The sequence below is a fragment of the Corvus kubaryi genome, unplaced genomic scaffold, assembly GCF_017639235.1.
Source record: "Corvus kubaryi isolate FWS band 111438036 unplaced genomic scaffold, C.kubaryi_AGA036_p1.0 39867, whole genome shotgun sequence".
In the NCBI taxonomy this organism is placed as follows: Eukaryota; Metazoa; Chordata; class Aves; order Passeriformes; family Corvidae; genus Corvus; species Corvus kubaryi.
Genome location: NW_024581214.1, coordinates 1 through 10241, shown reverse-complemented (window position 1 = coordinate 10241; position 10241 = coordinate 1). Strand labels below are relative to the sequence as shown.

The 10241-nt window shown below is 54.9% G+C and overlaps 1 protein-coding gene across 1 annotated transcript; it reads right to left on the bottom strand.

Annotated features, from left to right (window-relative positions):
• Positions 1–404: 404 nt before the first annotated feature.
• Positions 405–9951, bottom strand: LOC121672171 (pre-mRNA-splicing factor ATP-dependent RNA helicase PRP16). The gene is made up of 26 exons (XM_042044726.1): positions 9523–9951; positions 9104–9291; positions 8846–8947; positions 8271–8436; positions 8047–8165; positions 7860–7936; positions 7618–7773; positions 6875–7036; positions 6682–6789; positions 5703–5815; positions 5463–5600; positions 5060–5246; positions 4784–4969; positions 4215–4355; positions 3885–3995; positions 3693–3809; positions 3351–3458; positions 3125–3237; positions 2414–2622; positions 2174–2328; positions 1939–2094; positions 1729–1863; positions 1525–1650; positions 1047–1142; positions 759–880; positions 405–638 (listed from the first exon to the last, which is right to left on the bottom strand). Exons 1-26 carry the CDS (start codon positions 9837–9839, stop codon positions 554–556), a joined length of 3693 nt encoding a protein of 1230 aa, XP_041900660.1. The 5' UTR covers positions 9840–9951; the 3' UTR covers positions 405–553.
• Between the last annotated feature and the right edge of the window lie 290 nt (positions 9952–10241).

The following is a 10241-nucleotide window of genomic DNA, read 5'->3' as shown; positions in this document are numbered from 1 at the left end:
CAGGAGGAGATGCAGGAGGAGAACCCGTACCTAATGTTCAGAGCACCTGAGCAGCCCCACAAGTGTGAGCAGCTGAAAAAGTGAGCAGAATTCCTGGCACAGCCTGGCCTGAAACAGGGCTGGGCTGATGGTCCCAGGTGTGCAGGGACAGCTGGGCACCAGCTGCCTGTCCAGGGCATGGGCTGTGGGAGAACTGCCTTTGCAGGAGTATGGGCCAGGCTTGAAACAGGGACAGGCTGTATCTGCCCCCGCAGGTCACTTTAATTTTCTGCCCTGTTCCAGGCTCTACAGGGCAACAACCTAACAGCACCAGCCCTGCATGATTCTGCAGCGCTACCTCCACCCAACACCCACCTCCAGGACAAGAAGCGGCGCAAGACAAAGCAAGGATTAGACTGACAACCTTTACACAAATAAAATTCTTTCTGTTCTGTAGCAAAATTAGTGCCAAGCACCAAAGCCTTCCAGGGCCACAAGCTGTAGAGACCTCAGAATACATTGATCAGGGCAACTGCGCACTACCTTAAGTCTCAAAGCAACAGGTCGTGTGTTCTTAGAGACCAAAGCGGGCTGGGGTGCGTCGTGGTGTCAGGGGCTCCCCCTGCTCCTTTCGCCCAGGGGTATAGATTTTTGTAGATCTGTCAAAGAGGACAAGGGTGATTAATGGCAAATGCAACCTTTTCCTGCACCAGAACTCCCACAGGGAAGCTGAGATACTCCACACAGGCAAGCCATGGGCAGGCAGGGCTATCACCCACCTTGCACTGCCCAGTGGGTTTCGGCGCTCCTGCTCCTCCCGACGGGCACGCAACTGTTCCTCTGCTAAAGCCATTTCCTCCTCCATGGCAGACACTTCCTCCTTGGCACGGCGGCGGTTCTCCTGGAGCAAGGCAGCAGCAGGTCAGGGACAGGAGAGGAATGGCAGCAGCAAACTCCCTGCAGGCCCACAAGCTTGCTCCCTCCATGTCAGAACACACACATACAGCAGCAGAACGGACATGCAGAGGGCCTGCTGTTTGCCAGCTCATCCAGGACAGAATACTTACCTGGCGTGACTTGCCAGCATGTTTGATACTGTAGAACATGGGGCCCAGCTCTGCCAGCCACTCTCCATCCACAGCAGTGACACACTGCATGTATTCCTGCAGGGACAGAAAGATCAGGATAGCAGGATGGCACCCTTGGGGCCTGGGCGCCATTCCTAGAGCCATAGCAGCTCCCTTCCTCCCCCACTTGCTGACAGCACTTCTCAGGCTGGGACTATATCCCTTCCAGACAACTCCTCCTGGCCTCAGAAGCTGCTATGGGTTGGATTTGGTGAGACCACAAGGAGGATCAAACATATCCCACAGAGGCCAGAGAAAAATAATGGGGGAAGGGACAAACAGATGACACAGACATGCCTAGTTGGTATAGATGGGAAAGGCTGAGATCTGCCACTCAGATCTCAGCCTCACAGCAAAGTCCTCCCATCTCCCTTGGAGCACTCACCACCCTTCCTGCTAGTCCTCAGCTCAAGCTCACCTTGGTAGTCATAACCAATTCATGGTACACAATGTAGTCTGGTGTGTAGCCCATACCAAACAGAGAGCTTGTGGGGTGTAGGTGGCAGGGCATGCCTGTGCGGATGTTCACATACTCCCCAATACCCTGCAAAGACAAGTTTGCTTAGTCAACCTGTTGCCAGGCAGGGCCTTGCAGCCCCCAGGCAGCTCAGACACCTCTCACCTTCAGCTTTGCAGCCTGATGGAAATACGCAGCACAGATGCACTTCCTGACAACATCCCAGTCTGTACCACAGGATGCCAGGCTCATTCGCTGCTGCACCATAATGTCCTTGAGCTGGGCACGCACCTCCCGCACCTGCAAAGGTGTGTGCTGGTCAGATCCCTCTTCTGCATAAGGCTCTCTCCCCCGGCTTCATGACCACAGCCTCACCTTCCGCATGGCCTTGGCATGGATGAAGTGCTGATTGCACCACAGGGTAGAATAGCTGTTGTTCTTCCACTGCAGGTAAACATTCAGGTAAGTCAAGTGATCGCTCTCTGGAACAGCAAATTTCTCCCGCACTTGGTCACTCTCCTCCTCTCGGCCCTGAAGGGTAAGCAAAGGACACAGGTTAGTCAAAGGGCAGGGAAGGGCCCTGAGCTGCTGGAACAGGAGCATCTTGTACCTTAGGCCGGTAAAAGATGGCAGGAACAGACAACATGGAGACAACGAGCAAGATCTCAGAGCTGCAACCCATGTCACAGGAGACAATGAGCATTTTGGACAGTGCAGGGTCCAGTGGGAACTCCACCATGAGACGTCCTGTAGAGGTCAGACCACCTGTAGGAACAGAACAGCAATCACTGATCAGCAGCTGGGCAGGCCCCAGTTCCATGGGCTGGCAACTTACCCCAGCAGCCAATACCTGTGTTATCCAGGGCCCCCAGGATCCACAGCTGGTACATGGAGTTCAGCATATTGTCCTCGGGGGGTGGATCCATGAAGTGGAACTGCAGCAGGTCCTGCACACCCAGGGACTTGAGCAAGAGCACTACATTGGCAAGGTTGGTGCGCTGGATCTCAGGCACCGTGGTCGTCAGCAGCTCATTCTTGTAGGCACTCTGGGTGTAGAGCCTGGGAAGAGATGCCAAGAGCATGCTCCTCCTGTTCCTGCCACTGTGTTCCTTGCAGACTTGCCAGCCTCTGCCCAGCCCAGCCCAGCATGGTACAGGGCAGCAACCCTGCACCCAGCAGCAGGACCTGGGGAGGCACTTCTACCCCAGCCAAAGTGGGGTGTCCCCAGCACAATGGGGTGTCTGGGCTGCAGCACAGCACATGACCAAGCACAGCCCTTCCCTGGTCTCACAGCATAGCCTGGGAAAGGCTTTTGACTTGGCTCTTATCCTGATGGCATCCAGGGCAGACGAGCCACCAGTGAAGATGGGCACAGGAAGAAAGTGGAGCACATCCTTTTCTCTGCAGAAGCACTGGGTCCAAAGGCAGCCTTCAGGCCTGCCTACTGCCCACATCCCCCCAAAGTTCAAGATAATGAACAGCTCCAGTGAGAAAAAAATATACATAACCTGATGCCAAGCTGAGGCTACAACAGGAACAGGAACACCAGTGATGTGCCTACCTGAAGCAGTGGCCTGGCCCTGTCCGGCCAGCTCGGCCGGCCCTCTGATTGGCATTGGCCTGACTGATGGGGTAGATCTGCAGTGCATCCATGCCTATACGGGGGTTGAAAACCTTCAGGACACAAGAAGATCAGACAGAAGTAAGAGGAAGGCTGGATCATGACCTCAGAACTCCCTAAACCTACCCCAGAAAGCAGACACAAAGCACAGGAAACCCAGGCTCACCTTCAACTTGCAGTAGCCAGAGTCTATGACAAACATGATACCATCCACTGTCAGTGATGTCTCTGCAATGTTAGTGGCAACGATGCACTTCCTGACCCCATCAGGAGCCTGCAAGCACACTACACATCAGTCACACCCCTGGGCATGGCTCTGCTCCACTGTGGAGGAGCGCAGAGCAGCAGAGGGACAGGGATGACTCTTGGGAAGTGGAGTGGGGTACATGCTTTCTCTCACCCTCCACATGCAATACAGAGGTATATCTGCACTTCTCACTCTGCTCTGCACTGCCTCCTGCTCCAGTTTTCCCTGTCCCCACCCTAATCACAAAGCACACATCAGCACCTTCTGGAAGATTTTGGCCTGCAAGTCCGAGGGCAGCTGAGAGTAGATTGGCAGTACAGCAAGAGCAGGCGCCTTCTCCAGCTCCTCAAGGTGCTCCACAATTTGCTCTGAGGTCACCTAGAAACAAAGAGGGGTGAAAACATTAGACTGAAACAACAAGGGGATAGGACAGTGCCTGCCCTTCCAACTCACCTCGATATCCTCCTGGCCAGGCATGAAGACGAGGATGTCTCCAGGAGCACCAGACAAGTGGACCTGCAAGGCTTGTTTCACTGCAGCCTCCACATAATCCTCCTGTGGGGTCTGAACAGTACAGCCCAGGTTAATCTGGACCAATATCTTTACCTGCCTTATCTTAAAATGATTCTTGAACAACGATTTGTAATGCCTTGTCCTGTGTCCTGTCCTGTAGCACACCACAGCCACTCCTACCCTGTCCTGTGTGTCCCCCTCAGAGTGCAGCACACCTACTACACAACCCCCTCCTGCCAACAGAATTTCAATCCACAAGCTTGACTATACCTTGCTGAAAAGAATATCCACAGGGAAAGTGCGCCCAGGAATGTGGAAAATGGGAACATTCCCGAAGAAGGAGGCAAACTTATCTGCATCCATGGTGGCTGAAGTGACAACAAGCTTCAGATCCGAGCGGCGGGCGACCACCTAGAAAGCAGATGAAAGGAGCAGTATGGAAGGGGCATTCATGCATGGCTGTGGGCTGTTTTCATTCATACTGAGACAATGGCACAGGACAGAGCTTCTGCTGTACTCCAGAGGCACTGGCTGTGCGTGCCAGTGAACACTGATGCTGTATGGCCAGCACCATTAAGAAGGCCTGCAGGAAAACTTAAGGTGCAGGAAACCTTAAGCCAGCAAAGCCCTCTGTATCAGTAGTTCTGACATTCAGCCAGCAAGACTCTGGTAGCACTACAGGAGACTTAACCCCCCAGAACCAGGGACCAGGATGCTGGAGCAGTCAAGTGCAGACAGAGATGTGGCAGCTCTGCTTCTCTCTCCTAGTCCTGGCAGAGAAGGGCTGTCCCAGTTCATGTGCCCCATCCTGCTGTCCTCTAGCCCAGGATCACACACACCTCCCGAAGCAGCCCGAACAGCACATCAGTGTTGAGTGAGCGCTCATGTGCCTCATCCATGATGATAGCACTGTAGTTGTCCAAGTCAGCCTCCCGCAGTGACTCTCGGAGCAGGATCCCATCTGTCATGTACTTGATCACTGTGTTCTCAGATGTGCAGTCCTCAAAGCGGATGGCATAGCCTACCTAGGAGAGCAGAGATACCAGGAAGTCTTCCAACAGTCCCATGCACTCACTGTCATTGGGTGGCACCCCTGCACTCCCTACCAAACTCACCTCCTCCCCCAGACGCACGCCCATCTCCTCACTGACTCGCTTGGCCACAGACATGGCAGCCACTCTGCGGGGCTGTGTGCAGCCGATCATGCCGTAATCAGTGTAGCCATCCTCATGGAGATACTGCGTCAGCTGAGTTGTCTTCCCGCTCCCCGTCTCCCCCACCACGATCACAATGCTGTTGTCTCTGAGGAAAAGGAAGAAGTATTTCTTCATACACCTTCAAAGAAGGGCTTTTGTGTTCTCTAGCTAAGCATCATCCTACTCAGGTGGGAGAGCTGAGCAAACAAAGTAGTGGGTTTGTTTCCTGAGAGTACAGCTTCCCAGCAGTCATGATTCTGCAATTCCTCAACTGAGTTCCCAAACATAGGCCAATGCCCTGGAGATGCCGTGGCAGCCATACCTGAGGATGGAGAGCAGTTCCTGCTGTACAGCAAAGATGGGCAGGTATTGTCTCTGCTCCAGGATTGATTTCTTCTTGGCAAACTCACTGCTGGCTTCACTTTTTTCTTTCATGTGTTCAGCAAACTTCTGCTCAGTTCTAAGGAAACACCACAAGTCCTGAAACTGCCTCTCCACACACTTCGCTATGCCCATAGCCCCCATTACCAGCTGAGCAAAGTAATTCAGAGCAAGCCCCTACTTGTAATCCACTTTTCCATCTTCTGTCACCATCTCATCCTTCTCCTCCTCTTTCTTGATCCCCATAATGTCTCCCAGTTTGGTGCCTGCCAGCTCCCAGTGCTTGTGCTGAGCCTGGAAGGAGAGAGAACAGCACAACTTTGCCACAGCAAGCACAGACAAAATTCTTCCTATCCTACTCATAAGACTAGGAAAAGGATATTAGTCCCACAATTCCCCAAAGCAGAATGTACACTCCACTCCTACATCAGGTTCCCCTCTTCCAAATGAACTGGAGCAGAGCTTAAGACACCAGGATGGATACAGAGACTCCAGGCACAGGATTACAAACTGCCTCCTAAGACAATAGTTCTAGCTGCTGGCCCTTCTATTAGATTTGAACTTAAACCTACACAGATGTGAACCAGAGATAATCTTCCTGCCTTTGCCAGGTGCTCACAGGCTTCCCTCCCACCTCTGCTATCAGTTTAGCTACCAGCACCATTCCACTCATAGTATAAGTAGCTCAAATCCAGCCCAGTTTCAGTGTACAAGGAACACATCTGTACTTTCCCCACAGCTATTATGTGAGCTTTAGAGAAAGTCCCTAGAAAATACCCCCAAAAACTAATCTTACCCCATACTCCTCCTCCTCACAACTCTTCTGCTCAGACATGACAAGGTACATCCTGCTGCCATACTGCTGCCTGCTGACTGTCCCCAAGCTACCTGGCATTCTTCCATCTGCTCCCTTCTCCCATAATCTGTATGTCCAAGTACACAGTGATTCATGTCCCAGGCAGTGCCCAAGAAAATGACATCACAGCAGCTGCTATGAAGCAATGTAGTAAGCTGGGCTCTCAGATGTCCCAAGTCACAAAAATATGAACTCCTTATCATCACTGCTGCCAAAGCCTGCTGAATGCTGCAGAGTCCAAACAAGGTTGTGAGGAACTATGTAACATGTACAGTGGGCAGTAAGCCAAAGGGCTGCAGCATACCCTCTTACGCTCCTTTTGCTCCCTGTGCTTGCGCACCAACTGGCTGCCTTTCCGAGCTATGATGGCCAAATCCGAGGTGGCATCCTTCACAGGGATGACTGGCTCTGGCTGGAGGGAAAAGGCACTGCTTTACTAAAAAGGCCTCACGTGTATGGGGCTCTCTGCCATCAGTGCCTTCAGCCACAGTCTCTACCTGCTTGGTGAAGACAATCCTTCCATCTAGGAAGGGGGGCACTAGATTGTGCACCAACAAATGCACTTTAGCAGAGTTATCCTCCTCAAAATCTTCGTCCACTTCAATCCGATGGACCACACCACTGGTCAGCATGCGATTTGTCTCCCAGCGCTCATTATCCTGCAGGAAACAACACATCAGAAACACAGAAAGCCCCAGAGATCACACCAGAACACCAAGCATGGGCCTGGGCTCTGCACTGGTAACAGGATGGTTCAAATCCAGTGAGCTTGAAAGTAAGCACAAGGGAAGGAACAGTAATTGGAAGCAGAAGAGTACAGGAAACTGCCCATGTGAAGGAACAGGACTGCCTCCAAGGAAATGCATGATAGATATTGCCTGCAAGGCACTCAGAATACATCAGGAAGCCTGGACACAGTCCTGCTCATGTAAAGAGAGCAGCTGCCCCCAGCATCCATTGGGCCAACAGCGGACAACCCCAGTAATGTATCTTGCACTCAGAACAGCAGGAGCATGGTCCTCAGCACTCCTGCTGCCCTGGACACTGCAATCCACCAGCCACTCCAACTGGGAATTCTGCCCATGCAGGAGTTTCAGGGCTGGATTTGCCAGGAGAACTCAACCACAATTTCCCTGTGAGCACTCCTTCAGCCTGGCCCGAGAGTGTCCTTCTCCACCTGAGAGGAAGGACTCAACAAGTGGATCTTTCAAGGGCAGCCAACCCTGTGTCCTGGCCCTACCTCATTGATCTGCCGCCGCTGTGCTGAGATCCGCTTCTGCCTCTGCTTGTGCAAGTGCTGCTCACGCTTCTTCACATACTCCTCAGAGGAGTAAGCCAAAGGGTTGTGAAACTCATCATAGCCCTCATCCATCATGTACCAGTCTCGGTCAGCTTGCTGGGAAGGGAGAGGTGCAGCACTGAGCACTGTCAATTCCCCACAGCCTGGTGGCCCCAAGGCCCTGGCCTGCACCAGACTCTCACCCGCTGGTCATCCTCCCACTGCTGCCGCTCCTCCTCCGTCTCAAAGGCGATGCCCTCCTCCCCTTCCGTGCGTCGCCCTGGGGTGAGCCAGATGGTCCAGAATGTTCCCAAGGAAACCCCAACTCTGTGCCACAGGAAAGGGGATTCCACACTGCCCACCCTGGGCAGCTCAGCCCAGATTCCTCACCTTTCCCTCGGGACAGGCGTGGCGTGGCCCCCAGGTGCCTCCGGTCATCAGCCCATTCATTGTATTTGTACGATGGGGTGGGCAATGGCGTCTTATCAGAGTACCGGCTCCTCACAGACCTGAAAACAAAGCAGATGGGAGGAACTGGTGCCCACAGCCAGGCACTTCTCATATGCACACAGTCCCCTTTCTGCAGCTCACAGGACAGCCTCAGACACTGGTACCTGTCCCGCTCCCGTCGGTCCGTGTCCCGCAGTGATGACACTCGGTGGCTACGCTCTGAGTCTCGATAGGAAGGTGCAGGAGATGGAGATTCCCACTGCGAGCGACGGGCATTGCTGTAGCCACCATCATCTTCCTCCCAGCTGGAGCGGGATGGTGTGGCTGCATCTGCCAGAAGAGATGGGGTTTGATACCTGTTGTTCAAACAGTGGCCCTGGAGCCACCTAACACCTTCTAAGAAAGGAGCATGGAGAGAGGGTACCCACTGGTCCTCCCTCTAAGAGAAGGGGCTGACCCAGTGATTCCAAGGAATTTCCAAAGGATCACATTTCCACCACACAGACCCAGAACAGACCCTATCGTGCAGAGAGCTGCCAGATTTTCAGACGCACAGAGCTGGTACATTGCTCCCACACCCAGGTCGAGCTGGGAGTTTATGCTTGCCTGAACCACAAACATTAAAAGGTACAGGCTTTTCTACCACCCCTGTCCTGCAAAAATAGCAGGAAGCATAAAAAATCTCCAAGCCCCTCCCTGTTAGGCCTCACACAAGAGCTCTACCGGGTCCTACTCTCACCTTTGGGCCGATGTCGGGGGCTTTCAGGTTCACTCCTCCTGCCACTCCGTTCTGAGGAGCCATCCCTCTCTGATCTGCTGTGATGACTCCTGTCCCGCTCCTCTGCAAAAAGAAAATAGGATCAGGTGCCTACTGCACAAACAGGCTTCCCAAGCCTGCTGCAGAAATCACCACAAACATTAATAAAGACTACAAACAGGCCAAAGGACAAGCCCAGAACCAAACCAAGAAGCATCACAAAGGTCTCTGAGCAATTACCACGGTCTCGTTTACGATCGTGGTCCCGATCCCTACTGCGTTCCTTCTTTCGTTCCTTCTCCTCCTTAGAGGAGGCAAAGACTCCATGTTCCCGACGCTCCCTCTCCCGCTGCCGGCTGCGTTCCCAGAACTCCTCGCTGACACCCCCTGTGTAGGAAGGTGTCTCCACGTGGACAGAGCGGTAATGTCTGTGCAGGCAGAGCAGAGAGAAGAAATGTTCAGAAGTGCCGAGCAACAGCTGCCGTTCGGCTGGTCTCTTACAACTCCAGTTCCAGCCTCTGCCATAGTGCCCCGCAGTCCCCCACACGCTCCACACCGGAGGCTGCGGCCCCGCCTGTCACCGACTGCGCTCACCCTGCGCTCCCTCCCCGGCCGGACGCGGCCAGCGCCGGCACCAGGAACCCCCCCGCAAACCCCACCTGTTCCTGCGAGCTCTGCGGTCGCTCCGGTCGGCCTCGTCCTCTTCCTCGTCCTCGGCGCTGCCCGCCTCGTCACGACCCTCTTCCCAGTCCTTATAGGATGCGACACGGGATCGTTTCCCCCCGGCCGCCTCCTCCTGGCGCTCCCGCCGCTTCTGCGCCGCCAGCACGTCCAGCCCCAGCAGGGAGACGCGCGGGGCCGGTGCCTTAAAGACGTGCTGCTCAGCGCCACGCGTCCGCAGTACCAGCCCGCCCGCCTCGCCGCTCAGGCTCGTCCCCGACAGCCGATGCAGCGAATCCTCGCTCGCCGCAGCCATCGCGGCCGCAGCGCCGCGCGGGCCCCGCAGTTCCCTTAGCGACGGTAACCCGGCTCGCGGAGCGCCGCCATAGCCGCCCCACAGTGCTCGGCGGGAGGAGCCCCTCTAGACAAGTGCACCATAGACACAGCGGCCAGAGCCTATGGGAGAGCCGCCACCATAGAGTCCCAGCAGCGCTGGACAAGACGCGCTTCCTGTCCGGGGGGACTTCCGGCGTACGCACCCTCCGCAGGGTCACGTGGGCGCGGGGCGGGGTTACGGACCGAGGGGACGCGCGGAGACGCCCACGGGGAGAGTGTCCCGCGAACGGCCCACACCGTGCGGGGCCGAGAGTCCCTCAGAGCCCGTGCGGGGCCCGAGAGTCCCTCAGAGCCCGTGCGGGGACCGAGAGTCCCTCAGAGC

Excerpts from the sequence above, each read along its gene's own strand:
- LOC121672171 (XM_042044726.1), bottom strand. The coding sequence starts at position 9,839 with ATGGCTGCGGCGAGCGAGGATTCGCTGCATCGGCTGTCGGGGACGAGC. Across the intron at positions 2,623-3,124 it reads GGGCCAGGCCACTGCTTCAG|GCTCTACACCCAGAGTGCCT; the intron begins GTAGGCACATCA and ends ATCTCTTCCCAG. Across the intron at positions 1,143-1,524 it reads AATTGGTTATGACTACCAAG|GAATACATGCAGTGTGTCAC; the intron begins GTGAGCTTGAGC and ends CTGTCCCTGCAG.